This window comes from Lissotriton vulgaris, chromosome 5 (genome assembly GCF_964263255.1).
Source record: "Lissotriton vulgaris chromosome 5, aLisVul1.2, whole genome shotgun sequence".
Lineage (NCBI taxonomy): Eukaryota > Metazoa > Chordata > Amphibia > Caudata > Salamandridae > Lissotriton > Lissotriton vulgaris.
Window position 1 is genome coordinate 1,944,685,506 of NC_141693.1, and position 17,027 is coordinate 1,944,702,532.

At 46.0% G+C, this 17,027-nt stretch overlaps 1 protein-coding gene across 1 annotated transcript in view; it reads left to right on the forward strand.

Annotated features, from left to right (window-relative positions):
- Positions 1-17,027, forward strand: part of LOC147717822 (regulator of G protein signaling 3-like) — a 434,129-nt gene that overhangs the window by 401,481 nt on the left and 15,621 nt on the right. Inside the window, exons 5-6 of the mRNA XM_086924605.1 lie at positions 3,693-3,754; positions 5,225-5,391. Coding sequence (XP_086780731.1) covers positions 3,693-3,754; positions 5,225-5,391 — 229 coding nt within the window. The remainder of the gene's footprint in view (positions 1-3,692; positions 3,755-5,224; positions 5,392-17,027) is intronic.

Below are 17,027 nucleotides of genomic sequence, written 5' to 3' on the forward strand. Positions count from 1 at the left end.
ACCCAGCCTCTTCCAGGCTTAGCCTGGGCGCAGGAGAGTGATGGGCCCCTTGAAGGGCCTTAGTCCTGCACAGGTATGTGGGCAGAAGGAGATTGTGGGATGCAAAGTCTCCATCAACGATGGTGGTTACCATGGTGGCTCGACCCTTCGTAAGGTGATCCTCTGACGGCAGCAGAAAAATGTGGGCTGAATAGGAGCAAATACGGTTTTGGGGCATGTACCTAGTGTTAGTCGTTAAATTTGCCCTTGGACCCTTCTCTAAATGTGTTTGGTCTATGTAGGCTGAATAGGAGCAGCAGAACCTGGCAGCAATCTTTCATGACCCCCAGTACAGAGCAGGCAGTCAATGGAGCTCCCCCTTTTACACAAGATCAGAGGCTGTGTCTTTTAGGTATAGGGAGATTAAGTGATTTTTCAGAATCACAGGATATTGAGCCAATGCCGGGACTCGAACTGTGCTCAAACGTGGACAGATTTAGCCATTCGACCACATCTCTTCACCCTTTCTTGTTTCCATCCACCTGCCGCTGGTTTGCAGAGAGTCACTAGGAGGATTGTTCAATATTGCTTGAGCGCAAGGATAATACATAAAATCCAAACAAATTCACGTACCCTCAGTGATTTTACTGAAAATGTGCAAAGTTTTTATGCAATTATTTTTAAGATTGGGATACGCATGAAAATATGGAAGAATCAGAAAGTTACACCTCCTTCTTTGCTTTCTGTCTTCTCCTCATTTACCCTGTCCTGGTAAAACCTCTTTCTATCTTCCTCTGGATTGCCATATGTTATCCATGTTCACTTGGAGTTCCGCGTCTGTAACCTGCACACACCCCTTTCTCCAGTTCAGAGCCTGTTTGGTGGCTCACACAAACCTGTTTATTTCGCTACTACTGGGGCTTTCTCAAGTGCAAAGGGGGGGAGCACCCAACCATGTAATTTGTTGTAAACATAACATTTCAAAAAATATAACTCTCAGTGGGTATCATCCTTTAAAATAAAATCAAAAGTAAATCATTTTTCAAACAAAATTCTCTTTTGAACATGTCCTTGGGCACAACTGACCTGCAACGGGTGGTGGTTTTGCTAGTGATGGCCTTTAAATAAATTCTACTATTACAGTACTCTTCTCTGCCCCCTACTACACCTCCTCTGCGTACTAGCACCCCTCATTGTCCTCAAAGTGATCTTTACTCTTTTATTCACAGCAAGGGCCCTCAAATACCTCGCCCCGCCTCTGCCTAGCTCTGTACCCGGAGAACCGCTCTCTTCTGCATCCAGGCATAAATAAACCCCGTGCAATGTCCAGGCGGACTGATGCCCCCACGCCCCCCTGAATGCAGCTTTAGAAAGCTTCTGGCATTCTTTGAAAACTTGCGAATGGGTGTCTAATGTTTAGCCTTGTTAACTTATTTGAGGTTGATCCTACCTTGAAAGTTTGAAAACTTGTGTAATTTATGACACAATTTTGTTTTCAATTCTTAAATGATTTTGTTATCGCGTATTTTTTTTTTCTCCACATGATTTCTTTAGATTGTATGGCTTCTCGCTTTTTTTTTTAAACTTTTCACCCAACCCTGAGCAAATAGGACTATTTCTTGAAAATATTTTTCTACTCCTCAGTAGCCCTTCCATTGCGTTGCACTTCGGTATACTTTACATCCCGAGTGATCCGCAGCCCTAAGTGTCTACACTGCCGCAGCGTGCAGAGCTCGGGACCCTCAGACGGGCCTCTCTTAAGCCAGATGTGGGGGCGGAGGCCCAGCCAAACTCTGGTGAGACCCACCGACCCCAGAGACGGAGGCTGGTTAACCGGATGTGAAATCTGCAAAGTCCCCTGGGTCAAGTGCATCCTAATTTCCCAGGAGCTGAAATGAATATATATATATTTTTCCGGAGTTTCTTGTAATAATCAGCCAGTGTTTGTTTATATGTAAAGAGCTAAGAGCAGCAGGGGAGGGGGCATCCCTATCTTGTCTGCCCTTCAGTTATTAACCCTTCAGGGGCCTCAGTTTGCTTCCTCTGCCCCCCACAGGTGAGGATAGAAAGCCCTCCCTGATCCCTGGCATACCGAGCCCAGCCTCTGCTTCAGCCGTGACTCTCTCCAGATCATCTGTGGGTGTTTCATCTGTAGTTGTTTTCTGTGGGTTGTGGTGCTTTCTCCGCTTCCTTTCATGGCCTGGTGGGGCTCTGGCTGCCCCCTGTTTCTTATGTAGTGTCATTTCACTGGTCCTACTGTGGGATGCTTGTCCTTTCCTATGCTTTCCTCTTGCAGGTCAGATCTTAGGGAAGGTCGCCTCCTCTCTCCATCTTAGGCCGGGTCTGGTGATTCAGGGCACTGATACACTCACTGCAGGGATCTGTGTTTGAACTCATGGAAGCAGGTTCAAATCCCGTCGTTCCACTCAGCTTTTTTCCCTCCAGAAGTCAATAAAATGAATAACATTGAGTTAGTTGTCACCATCAATTATATCTCAATATACCAATTGAGCTGTAAATGTCTGTAGCAAATTTTCATGTCATTGTTTCCAGTCTTACAAATTAATTTCACATCTCGCTGCATTCTGGGATTTGTAGTCTTGCTTTCCATTCAATTGAACCAATATGGCTGAAGGAACTGATGCTTGAGCCGTAGCGCAGTGTCGACATGCTGCGAGCTGGGCCTGTCTCCTCCTTTGTGGGAGAACATTGGACAAACATCTAACTTAATTCCCAGTTTGTAAGCTTCATTCAATCCATCTTTACTGCACCCCCCTTCATCTCCCACCATCCTCACCTCCCACAGATGTATCTCATCAGATCAGGACCGGCTTTAGGGCAGTGTGACTGGTGCGGCCACACTGGGCGCTGACATGTGGGGGCGGCGATGACCTCAGGGGGGCGCTGTGTTTAGCAATAGCTTATGATTGGAGAGACGATGGGCGCTTTTGCCCGGTGGTAGTGAGAGAGGTGGTTATTGGGTGCAGGGGCGCCAAAAATGATTGTCGCACTTGACGCCACCAGCGCTAAAGTGGGCCCTGCATCATAATGTCTCTTCTACCGGACTTTGAGCTGATTAGCTAGACGTCTGTTGAGATGTCGACATGCTGTGGCAAAGGTTGGATAACATTCTTTCTCTGGGTGCATAGTTCGTTTAGGCATCTTTGTTGTAAGAATTTCTGAGTCCCAAGCATTTATTTTTTCCATTTGGGTTCTCTTCCTAGCCTAATGACAAACCCATGTTAAGGTAATTTGTTGTAGTCTAGCACCATCATGTGGCTTCTTGTTGCAATGCTCTAAGGCAGCTGCCTATAACCTCTTAAAGTCAGCACTGACCCCATGGGAAATTAGATTTTCTTGGGGTTGCTCTGTTCTACTTCTGCTACCTTGTGCAACCCATGTTAATACTTTTCCTGTGGCTACCCTTTTTTAGCAGAGAGTGGCCCAGAACTGAATGTACCAACATTCCAAATAATCTCACACTTCCATGGTGGAGGGAGGGTTTCTAGTGATCGATGGTAGGAGCTGGCCCCTCTCGCCTCCCTCCCTGCCAAAGTCACAACAGTTTTTTCTTCTGCTGCACTTGTGTAAGACTAGCAAAAGCCTTCTTTGACAGACAAGTCCCCCTGCTGTCGGTCTGTCTTACTACAAGTGCCTGCTCTGCCTGTCCTTGCCTGACCTCATTGTTTGTCTCTTGTTATTGGTTCCTGCAGGCCGCCTGCTCACGAAGCCTTGAAGTGGGGAGAATCCCTTGAAAAGCTGCTGGCGGATCAGTGTGAGTACTAATGGGGCTTGAATTTTACTGCATGTGAAAGGGTGCTGGGAGTGTCAACCACATCACAGGAGTGGAGTGTTCACGGCCTACTCTGCGACTCTTATGTGGAATGCAGCAAAGACTAGAATGCTACCTACCTGCAAATGCACTTCAGGGTCTCATCAGGGATTTGAGGCGCTATAGAAATGCAACTGCAATAGAAAATAACTCCTCTTGGGAACATAGCCAACCCATGAATAATTATTACATTTGCATACAAGAATCTTTGCATCTTCAAATATTTAAAGGTGATTTTAGTGACACTTAAAATAGGGCCCCCTACATGATCATTATAAACAGCAAACTTTTCCATTTCCTATAATTTACTATTTGGACAATGAAAAAAGAGCAAAAATTGTGGCTTTGATGCCATAGTAGTAAACAACAGTCTAACGTGCAGTACCTCCCAACAAGAAAGGAAGGAGGCCTCACCTCGGCTATACCAAAGGCCTGGCACATCCCCTTAGAGAATTTGTTTCCATAAGGCCTGAAGTGAAGTACAATGAAATGGTCTTTTGGCATCACAGCATATGTGCTTCATGACACTTTATGTATTCTACAACATCACATTCCACCTAAAACTCCTGGCAAGAGTTCCCTATGTCTGGTGTCAAGTTACAGGCATGGTGTCAATCGCCCGGTTACTTACCGGTAATCAACTCCAGGTCTTGCACACCACAGTCCTTGCATCATGAGTGGAAGCTCCTGTGGACATAAGGAAGCGCCAAGCACAAACAAACTTGTATCTGATTTCCATCCCTACCCAACATGGCCGACTTCCTTTGCCGCGACCACTAATTTATATAAAAGGGATATTGGCCCATGCTTTAATGTAAATGTAAATTTGTCAGACGGCCTGCTTTAGCGGCTCCATTTATCAGATGTAGAGACCTTGCTACATCTATTGCAGCCAGACTCCAAATGTGGATGAGGCGGTGGATTCTGACCAGTGTGGCGACGCTCCTCCACCATTACGGAGGAGCCGCCCCTGTAGAATAAGCTGCTTAGATACACCAGTCCAAGCTATTCACTGCAAGATATCATGTACAATAACACCACTTACGCTACAAAATAAAATGTTGAGTGACAGCACATTTGATATAAAACTCTAGGTATCATCAAACTTTATATACTAAGGTGTTAAATAAATTAAATATAACTTATTACATCTCACTGCATGTCTTAAGATGTTCAGTAACATGAAATGGTCTATATTCATATGTTTTGTGGCATCTAAGTGTTGCTGGTGAGAGGTTATCATCATTCTAAAGGTAGACAGTGATTGACGTCACATTTTATCTAGTGAGCGTTTGAGTGACAGTGCGAGCTTCAGTCATATCACATGGTTAATTATAAGACATTCTGTGACATAAGATGTTGAGTGAGGCTCAGGCCTCCAGTAACATGCCCTCCTATCCCTTCGCTCCCCAGATGGGAAGGCCGCCTTCCGTGGCTTCCTCCAGACTGAGTTCAGCGAGGAGAACCTGGACTTCTGGATGGCCTGTGAGGAGTACAAGAAGAGTAAAGCCAACGCCAAACTACAGGGCAAGGCGCGCAAGATCTTCGATCAATTCATCGCCATCCAGTCCCCCAAAGAGGTAGGTACCACCACCGTCAGCTGTTGTGTGCGGCCTCTGCCTGGGATGTGGTTGTATCTCTTGGGTGTCTGTTTCCAGCACAAGTTGACATCACACCCAACTGTCCACCCTCTGACTCTGGTCTCTTCTCAAGGTCATCTTTGTTTGTAGATGTGTGAATCTTGTCTTTTTTTTTTATTGAAGTTCTTAGTGACATCATTAATCATGACATAAAGGCACATTTAGCAAAAATCATAGCATATAACGAATCAGCCGGGGGATACAAGCATCAATTAACATTCATTTTTGATCTACAAAATCTTATAAACAATTAATCAAAATATGATCCCCAAATTTTTTCAAATTTTCTCACCCCCCCGATCCTCTGAGCATAGAATTGTTCGCTTTTTCGAACTCTTTTTATTTTCTGAAGCCATTCCTGCACCGAAGGAACCTGCTCTGAACATGTGAATCTTGTCTTAAGGTGCCTAACGCAGTAGGTTGACCCCCTACTGCCCACTTCAGTGGCTGCTGTGTCTTTCCTTGTTTACATGTAGCTGCATCTTGTATCGGCACGTAGGTATTTCGACCCCTGAATGTCCGCTTCACATGCTCCTGTGCCATTGGTATTAGGACTTATGGAGCAAATGGCTACCCAAAGGCTTCCCAGCGCTAGGATTAAGACATGGTGTAGCAAGGGAGGGGGAGGTTAGTTGCATTTGTTAAACAGCCAAGTTTTCAGTTTTTTTCTGAAGGTTGCTTCTGGGGCTGTAAATATGATCTCCCGCGGAAGTGAATTCCATAGTTTGGGTGCCAGGTGGGACAAGGCTTGTCCTCCCCATCTGGCCCTTTTTATTCTGGTGGTTTTTAACAGGCACTCAGTGCCTGACCTCAGACATCTGTTGAGAAGGTATAAGCTCACCAAATTTCTGATCTTTCTTGGCCCTCTGTTATTCATGGCTCTGTGGGTTAGGCAGAGCGCTTTGAACTTGATTCTCGCCTCGATCGGGAGCCAGTGTAAGTTTCTGCGATGTGTACTTACTGATTCCTTCATTGAGATTTGACACAAAAATATGGCCCCTGCGTTCTGGACTACCTGTAACCTGTTAATAACATATGTGGGTGCGCCCAGAAGGAGCGAGTTACAGTAGTCCAAACGTGATGTGACCAAGGAATGAATGGTTGTTTTGCTGAGCTGTATGGGGATTAGCTCAAGCATCTTGTGGAACATTCGTAAAAGCTCAAAGCATGTGCCTGCCACCTTCCGTGCTTGGGTCTCCATAGTCAGATCTGTGTCCATCCAGAAACCAAGATTCTTAATGGCAGTGCTCGGGACTGAGGAGATCCCTAGGGTCATCTTTTGTGCCATTGTGTATGTGCCCTGGTGTCCTTGTGTATCTGTGTACATATGTATGTCTATATGTTTGTTCTATGTGCCAGAACACTCTGCACTGGCAGGTGTGACCTACATTTGCTGATTTCCAATCAGAAGTCATCATTATCTGTGTATGTGTGCGAGTGTGTGTGAGCGCACGTGCATGCTTGCACGCGTATATGTATGCATGAATCCTGTGTCACTGTGTCTAATGCAGACAGTTTGACCACAGAATGACCACCTCTCTGGCTACAAGGCTTGTTTATGCATGGGTTTGTTTCTTGAGTCAGATCATGCAGTGCAGGTAGCTTTGACCTCGTTTCCTCCTTACCCAACGACTACCGGCTTCACTGGGTTCGATCCCATCCTCTGATCATCTATGTGTGTGTGTGTGGGGGTATACCTTGAGACATCCTGTCCACTGCAGTGGCTCCCAGGCCAGGTAGGTTTGACACACGTTTGCTCCCCTCAAAAGGTCTTGTCCCATTCTAGGACCATCTCCATCTGCCGGCATCCGTTGTGTGTGCATCTTACACAGGACGACTCCTGGTCCACCAGGTAGTCGTCACCTGCTCGTTTTTATCGTGAGGTGGAAGTGAATCTCCATTTTCCAGTGCACCGGCCTCTGTAGCCCTCTTGACTTGCTTATTCCATTTCCAGCACAAGTTAACTTGACCTTGGATGGTTCACTTCACTCACTCTCAGTTGATTCTAAGCTCATCTCCATCCGTGTGTGTCTGAGGCGTGTGCATGTCCAGGCATGTTGGTTTGACCCACGATTATCCACCTCACTGGCTCCCAGTACACTTGGGTCATCCTTGTCTGTACATATCCAATATGTGTATGCCTGTCCATGCACGCTGGTGTGAGCCACAATTATTCGCCGCACGGGCTGCTGGTCACCTTGCGTCTTCTTCAATGGTCTGACAAATTCCATAAGTGATTACTCGCTCCCATCATGCCGCTTTTTACAAATGCACATGTCCCGCCATGATTCAGATAGCTGTTCCAGTTGACTTGGGTTTACCCATAAGCAGGTTTTGCTGCTCAGTGGTGGGGTGTGCCCTGCTTGTCAATCAGAATTTGAGCTCTTCGTGATAGGTCAGATGCCCCACGTGCATGCGCAGTGGTGGCAGTAATGGAGAACCAAGCCAGTTGCTCTGCCGCCTTCAACGTCGCAGACCCTATTTAGCCTAAAGCTTAGGTTTTACTCTGTCATTCCAGTGTCCCCATCGCGTCTGTCTCAGGGGGTTTTACCTATGTCGAGAGTCAGCTGAAGCTTTCTTGCAGAGCTTAGACCATCTATACAGTTAGAGACGGTCAAATGCGGAGTGCCCACACAGCCATTCGTTGTTGTGTCATTCAAATTTTAATCCGCCCCCGTTCATCAGCCATTGGTTACTTGGAAAGGGCACTCATGGTGCAGCTATTTCACTGATGCAAGGGTGAGATTGTGTGAGGGAGGGTGAATTCTTCTTTTTCTGCTGTGCATCGCAGAAGATGTTACGTGGAGTGATGCACTGTCCTGCTCAAAGGTGCAGAATGAATGTTCTCCACTTTGGTCCTTGCAGACGTTTGGATGTGTTCAGAGAGTGGATACCAGAGGGTGAAGAGCACAAAAGGACCCACGAGGCCTGGAGAAGGCCCTGACCTCTGATGAAGGGAGAGAATGAAAGAACATCCTGAGGCCGCAGAGTGCGGAGCTTTGACTATATTGGCAGAGGGTCACACTGGTTGGAGAGAGGGTATCATTTAATGGGGACCTCTGAGGGGTGGACAGGACCAAACATCAGATAAATGCCCAGGAGACGACCTCTGGAGAGTGCAGTGGGGGAGAGTGCCACCTATGAGTAGACTGAAAAAGAGCCCTCTGTACTCTTGGAAATATGAGGACCACCTTGTAGAGATGAGCAGTAAGAGAACACTCTCAAAGGAAGGGGACAGGGAGATATAGGAGACTCGGGGACCCCTCACCCCATTCTGCATGAGGGCCCCATCACTTTGCGTTGCGCAACTGGGCGAGGGCATGTAGTGACGCGAAATTGTACCAAAATGAGCAAAACTGTTCACCCGCCTTTTTCTAGCAAAATCGACTGGATATCTCCAGTTTCAGCAGAAGCCAATGAAGGGGTTAACAGGAGATCCAATTTGTGTTGGGGACAGCCAGTGAAAGGACTAAAAGCTGCCTTTGCTTTCAGGACCGGGTCCCTTGGGAGATCCGGCCGCATTGGTTGAGCCAGGCAGGAAGCAGCGAGGGACTAATTGGATTGGCGCGCAGGTATGGGGGGGGATAACCTTGTTACCGTCTCACGATACATGCGCGGTGTCAAGTCAGCGGCGGCACCTACGGCGAGGCGCCTGCCTCTTAAACCTACCCTATGTGTGTGCCGCGGGCATACTTTGTGCACCTCTATATTCAATCTGGAATGTATTATTTATCTACAAGTTAGTTGAAATATTGAAATTTTGGCGCCATTTGCTTTTTATCGCAGGGTGTTGGACAAAATATTGAGGAGGTACCTCATTTTAAAGTTGGAAAGTTTTTTTTATCTAATAGTCACTATTTTAATTTATAGTTTTTTTTGCCATTCTGTAAAAGGACCTTTGAGGCAAAAAAAATGTTTTACACTTTGACTTGTATTGGATGTTAACTTCGAGTGGCTGAAGTCGATGGCCCTTCAAAGCATAATTGGCAGGATTTATTTCATAATCACTCAGTAGTACTTTGCATTACAGCTCCCTGCGACCTAGGAAGTCCAGATGACCACTAGAATCTATGCCCTAAAAATTAACTGATATATATGTCTATATATACATGCGTAAATGTTGCTGCCTGAAATAAATACTTTGAATACTGCAAATCGGTGTAGCTCATGGATCTTTATTTACTTTTGAACAGATTCTGTTTGTAGAATATATATATATAAATGTGTGTGTGTATATATATATGTATATGCATATATATTCTACAAAAAAAAAAAATATATATATATATATATATGTACATGTATATATACATATATATATACATATATATACATATATATATAGATAGATATAGATATAGTTATAGGTAGGATTCTGTTTCTAATGGACCTGCCTTTTTGTCGTTTCTAAAAACGTTGGCACCCTTTGATAAATCTCAAACAGAGAAAGTCATCCTTTCTAACCACTGCACTTTTTTTGTAACTTCCTTGCATCTGTTAACTGTAACAGAGGTAGGCTGTCATTGTAACTTGTGTATTTTTTGAAACCTTTCATCCCCATCAAGTGGATTTTAAATATTTCCCTGTTAAACTCTGACTTCCTAGCAGGACTAAACAAAGAGGTGTGCGGCCTTATGTTTTCTTTGGCACAGTAGACCTCAGTGCAGTAATGTCTGTGTCATGTACAGTTGGGGCACTTACTTGAAAGCATAACAGAGAAAGTGCGGGAAACAAGATATAAAACATGTAGTTGGCATCCTTAGCTTGAATAGTTAGAGCAGCGCAAGCAAAGCAGCAGAACATACAGCCTGATTCATCATTGGGAGGTTTTGCGAGTCTGAAATAGCGAATCATAAGGAATCGCTATTTCAGACTCGCAAAACGGGATTCATGTAGGAATAGCAACATTTTTTGCGATTCCTACAGATTCCTTATTTGCGATTAGCAAATTGCTAATCGCAAATAAGGAATAACTCCCCATTCATTCCTATGGGCCAAAAGGCCCATAGGAATGAATGGGGAGTATTCCTTATTTGTGATTAGCAATTAGCTAATCACAAATAAGATAGCGATGTAAAGGGTGCCAGGGTGTCCAGAGGACACCCTGTAGCACCCCTTAAATGCTAATATAAACAGGGGTTGCGCACACACATGTCCAAAGGACATGTGTGTGTGCAACATGCAACTCAGAAAAATGCTTTTAAAAGGATTTTTCTGAGTTTTCGCTATTTACCACGAGGTTTGACCTCGCTGTAAATAGCGGCCCGAAATTGCGATTTCGCAATTTGAAAATGGATGATGAATTGCATTTAAGGAATCTCAAATAGAGATTCCTTAAATGTATTACCTCGCAAATTTGCGAAATCGCTATTACCGATTTTTGCATTTGGGATGATGAATCCCAAATGCAAAAATCACACTCGCAAAGGGCCAGATTCTCAGAATCTGTCCCTTTGCGAGCCCAATTCAGCTTGATGAATCAGGCTGATAGTACCGACGATGGGTGGCCTCGGTTGAAGCACCGGCAAAATAAAAGAATGCATTAGCAGCAAAAAAGACATCATGAGATGCTAGTGGCCAGCATGTCTCTTTGTCGGTAAGAATGAAAATACCAAATTAATAAAAGATCCAACCTTCCTTTTCAAATTCCAATTTAGTTTTTTCTATATTGGATTGTGAACTAAATAGATCATTTCAATATTTCAGTGTTTGATTGCTGTATACCTGTTTCTGTAATGTTTTGAGGTTCAAATATTGGAAAATGCCTAGGCCGGGGATCCCTGGATTCCAATAATGGCACAGTGGGGGGTCCCCAGACTCTGGTAATAAAGCTTGTGTGCACCACAGAAGTTAAAAGGTTAAGAACAGCTGTACTTGATCACCCCATTCGTTTTCCAGATCACTTCTTTGGGCAGACTAGAACCTTCCCCTGGGCAAGCTTTAGACTTCTCATTCTGGACAGTTTCAAGCACACCATAGGGCGGAGGGGAGCATGCCACTGGAGGAGAAGAAGGCAGTCTGAAGCTCTTTTCTTAGTGTTGTTGTTTCTTAATTGTTGTCTTGGTGGACGTATTTATTTACATGACATATGACACTAGAGAGGTGTTCTGGTGTGGGGAGAAAAGTTTGTTTTTTCCCTCTATTTATTAACTTTTATGGTCTTCTGTACTACCTTCAAATTCCAGAATATTTCATAAAGCATATAGGCACGTTGGTATAATGAGATTTTGAATAGCTTATACTCATGTCTTGCTACTAGTTACCTAGTTATGCAAGTATACTATTTAATTTTACTTCGTCCAGTACTTTTTTTTAGAGGATGTTATTTTTAAATGTTCTTCTGACACACGGTGCGCAAACTTTGCTGCATAGTTTCACCTTGTTCCGAGTATGTTTTTCTAATGGGCACTATTTAAAACTTTTTTTTACACGATCCACAAATCTTGCTGCGCTTTTCAACAGTCAATAAACAGATATGGTACTGTTCTGCCTTCTTCCGAAGGTATTTGGCGCCCCCTCTGGCGGCAGATGGTTCTGCACTGTCAGGAGATCAGCAAATTGCATTGTTACAAAAGCCTCGGGGGGATTCACTGATACAGCTACGGAGAGCCTAGGAATGGCGGGAAAATGTCCTCATCAGTGTACGCCCCCTCCCCCTAGTAGTGTCGCAGTTTCAGAGGAAATGCATTTGAATGTAGCGGACGTTGCATAAAAACATAAACACAGCACTTGTCTCCTCGGGCTGGTCAGTAAACATGCACTCACGAGTTTGAGAAGGTACCTTGTTCACAGGAAGGGAAGGCAGAAATAAAGGCCACTTCTCAATGTGTGGAAAAGCAACGAATCCCCACAGCCTTCGAGTTACAGCATCAGGACCTTCGGGATGGAGGATAATCAGCTAAATTAAAATGGTGTCAGAATTCATATATTCACTCCCTCATCCCCCTCTCCAATCCCCGCAGTAATTCGAGCATCTGCTCCAGAGACCGCTCTGTATCGTGCATTTCAATAAAACCTAGGTCTGGGCGGAATTTTTACTCCTGGTGGTGGAATCGGAGGAATGTGTATAACGCAGAATTACTGATAATTCCGCCTCTCTGCAAGCGGACAAAACCTGCAGTTGATGTGTTTCTAAAACAGGGCTGGAAGAAGAAGCGGTCCCTCTATGTTTAAACATCACCGCAGATAATAGTTTAACCGCATCCGTGCGGCGCGAATTCCCCGCCCATGCTGACTCCGCCTTGCGCGGGCGGAGTCATGACGGAACGGTTCCGTCATCAGCACAGCTCAACCGACGCTGATGACGGAACCGTTCCGTCATCAGCATCGAAGGGGTTAAACACTCCCTCCTCCCACCCTGTTTAGAGATCACTGGAGTGCACACCCCTCGGTGCCCTTACACTCTTTGCTGAGTGTGTAAGGGCGTCGAGGGGTGTGCACCGCAGAGTGCGGTGCTGTGGTTTGTAAAGTTAAGAAACCTCTGCATACCACACGGCTGTGGTGCTCTTATGTACTCTGCAGCAATCACTACAGAGCATGTAAGGGAGCCGACTGCTGTGTGGCTGTGCTATCTCCTTAGCGCAAAATGCTTCCTCGCATCCGTTTTTGCACAAGAGGCTGCATTTTGCGCTGAGAAAATGGCACCAGATGCCCACTCCACCTGCTGCGGAATTCCAGGGATTCGCATGGCATTTTAATGTAATTCCACAGAATTCTGTGGAAACATGCTCCACCAATTCCACCCAACCCTACTAAAACCTTAACTCTCATGTTCTGTGAGTGGTGAAACCATATGCTAGTCTCTACTGCTGGATCTGTTCTGCAGGGAATGGAAAATAGCACTTGCTACCTTTTGTGAGACAGGGAAGCTTGAGCTAGTCGGCAACGCTGGATCTGTTCTGCAGGGAATGGAAGGTTGCTTCTGCAACCCTCTATGTGAGAGAGAAGCTTGCGCTGGTCCGCCCCGCTGGATCTGTTCTGAAGGGAATGGAAGATTGCACTTGCTTCCTTCTGTGAAACAGGGAAGCTATAACTTCTCTGCCCTGCTGGATTAATTCTGCTGGGAATAGAGGGTTGCTATTGCTTCCTTCAGTGAGAGGAGAGAGAAGCTTGCACTACTCTGCCCTGCTGGATCTGTTCTGAAGAGAATGGAAGATTGCACTTGCTTCCTTCTGTGAGACAGGGAAGTTTGTGCTAGTCTGCCCCACTGGACCTGTTCTGTACAGAATACTGCCTTCTGTGAACAGGGAAGCTTCCACTTCTCTGCCCTGCTGGATTAATTCTGCTGGGAATAGAAGGTTGCTATTGCTACCTTCAGTGAGAGAGGGAAGCTTGCACTAGTCTGCCCTGCTGGATCTGTTCTGAAGGGAATGGAAGATTGCACTTGTTGTCTTCTATGAGACAGGAAGTTTGCACTAGTCTGCTTGCTTGATCTGTTCCACTGGGAATTAAATATTTCACATGCTTCCTTCTGTGAGAGAGGAAAGCTTGCACTAGTCCGCATAGCTTGATCTGTTCCGCGGGGAATTAATGATTTCACTTGCTTCTTTCTGTGAGACAGGGAAGCTTGCACTAGTCTGCTTGCTTGATCTGTTCTGCGGGGAATGAAAGATTTCACTTGCTTCCTTCTGTGAGACAGGGAAGCTTACACTAGTCTGCTTGCTTGATCTGTTCTACAGGGAATGGAAAATTGCGCTTGTTGCCTTCTATGAGACAGGGAAGCTTGAACTAGTCTGCTTGCTTGATCTGTTCCGCGTGGAATGAAAGATTTCACTTGCTTCCTTCTGTGAGACTGGGAAGCTTGCACAAGTCTGCTTGCTTGATCTGTTCCGCGGGAAATGAAAGATTTCACTTGCTTCCTTCTGTGAGCGAGGAAAGCTTGCACTAGTCTGCTTGCTTGATCTGTTCCGCGGGGAATGAAAGATTTCACTTGCTTCCTTCTGTGAGACAGGGAAGCTTGCACTAGTCTGCTTGCTTGATCTGTTCCGCATGGAATGGGAGATTTCACTTGCTTCCTTCTGTGAGATTGGGAAGCTTGCATAAGTCTGCTTGCTTGATCTGTTCCGCGGGAAATGAAAGATTTCACTTGCTTTCTTCTGTGAGACAGGAAAGCTTGCACTAGTCTGCTTGCTTGATCTGTTCCGCGGGGAATTACAGATTTCACTTGCTTCCTTCCGTGAGACAGGGAAGCTTGCACTAGGCTGCTTGCTTGATCTGTTCTGCGGGGAATGAAAGATTTCACTTGCTTCCTTCTGTGAGACCGGGAAGCTTGCACTAGTCTGCTTGCTTGATCTGTTCTGCGGGGAATGACAGATTTCACTTGCTTCCTTCTGTGAGAGAGGGAAGCTTGCACTAGTCTGCATAGCTTGATGTGTTCCGCGGGAAATGTATGATTTCACTTGCTTCTTTCTGTGAGATAGGGAAGCTTGCACTAGTCTGCTTGCTTGATCTGTTCTGCGGGGAATGAAATATTTCACTTGCTTCTTTCTTTGAGACGGGGAAGCTTGCACTAGTCTGCATAGCTTGATCTGTTCCGCGGTGAATGAATGATTTCACTTGCTTCTTTCTGTGAGACAGGGAAGCTTGCACTAGTCTGCTTGCTTGATCTGTTCCGCGGGGAATTAAAGATTTCACTTGCTTCCTTCTGTGAGACAGGGAAGCTTGCACTAGTCTGCTTGCTTGATCTGTTCCACAGGGAATGGAAGATTTCACTTGTTGCCTTCCATGAGACAGGGAAGCTTGAACTAGTCTGCTTGCTTGATCTGTTCCGCGGGGAAGGAAAGATTTCACTTGCTTCCTTCTGTGAGACCGGGAAGCTTGCACTAGTCTGCTTGCTTAATCTGTTCTGCGGGGAATGAAAGATTGCACTTGCTTCCTTCTGTGAGAGAGGGAAGCTTGCACTAGTCTGCATAGCTTGATCTGTTCAGCGGAGAATGAATGATTTCACTTGCTTCTTTCTGTGAGACAGGGAAGCATGCACTAGTCTGCTTGCTTGATCTGTTCCGCGGGGAATGAAAGATTTCACTTGCTTCCTTCTGTGAGAGAGGGAAGCTTGCACTAGTCTGCATAGCTTGATCTGTTCCGCGGGGAATGAATGATTTCACTTGCTTCTTTCTGTGAGACAGGGAAGCTTGCACTAGTCTGCTTGCTTGATCTGTTCCACAGGGCATGGAAGATTGCACTTGTTGCCTTCTATGAGACAGGGAAGCTTGAACTAGTCTGCTTGCTTGATTTGTTCCGCGTGGAATGAAAGATTTCACCTGCTTTCTTCTGTGAGACTGGGAAGCTTGCACAAGTCTGCTTGCTTGATCTGTTCCGCGGGGAATGAAAGATTTCACTTGCTTCCTTCTGTGAGACAGGGAAGCTTGCACTAGTCTGCTTGCTTGATCTGTTCCGCGGGGAATGAAAGATTTCACTTGCTTCCTTCTGTGAGAGAGCGATGCTTGCACTAGTCTGCATAGCTGGATTCATTCTGCAGGAAATGGAAGTCTGCACTTGGTACCTTCTGTAAGGGAGGGAAGCTTGCACTAGTCTGCTCTGCTGGATTTGTTCTGCGGGGAATGGAAGATTGGACTTGATGCTTTCAGTGAGACAGAGAAGCTTGCACTAGTCTGCCCTGCTTGATCTGTTTTGTGGAGAATGGAAGGTTGCTCTTACTGCCTTCTGTGAGACAGAGGAGCTTGCGCTAGTCTGCATCGCTGGGTCAGTTCTGCAGGGAATGGATGATTGCACTTGCTGCCTTCTGTAAGAGAGAGACGCTTGCAGTAGTCCGCCTGCTCGATCCCTTCTGCGGGGAATGGAAGGTTGCTTTTGCTGACTTCAGTGAGAGAGGGAAGCTTCAACTTGTCTCCCCTGTTGGATCTGTTCTTTAGGGAATGGAAGATTGATATTGCTGCCTTCAGTGAGAGAGGGAAGCCTGTACTAGTCTTCATCGCTGGATTCCTTCTGCAGGGAATAAAAGCCTGCACTCAGTGCCTTCTGTAAGGGAGGGCAGCTTGAACTAATCAACCCTGCTGGATCTGTTCTGCGGGGAATGGAAGATTTCACTTGCTGCCTTCTGTGAAACAGGGAAGGCTGCACTAGTCTGCTTGGCTGAATCTGTTCTACAGGGAATGGAAGGCTGCACCAGTCTGCCGGGATGAATCCATACTGCTGGGAATGGAAGGCTGCACCAGTCTGCCCGGCTGGATCTGTTCTGCAGGGAATGAAAGGCTGCACCAGTCTGCCCGGCTGGATCTGTTCTGCAGGGAATGAAAGGCTGCACCAGTCTGCCCGGCTGGATCTGTTCTGCAGGGAATGAAAGGCTGCACCAGTCTGCCCGGCTGGATCTGTACTGCAGGGAATGAAAGGCTGCAGCAGTCTGCCGGGCTGGATCTGTTCTGCAGGGAATGGAAGGCTGCACCAGTCTGCCCAGTCGGATCTGTTCTGCAGGGAATGAAATGCTGCACCAGTCTCCCCGGGTGGATCTGTACTACAGGTATTGAAAGGATGCACCAGTCTGCTGGGCTGGATCCTTTCGTCAGGGCATGGAATGCTGCACCAGTCTGCCGGGCTGGATCTGTTCTGCAGGGAAATAA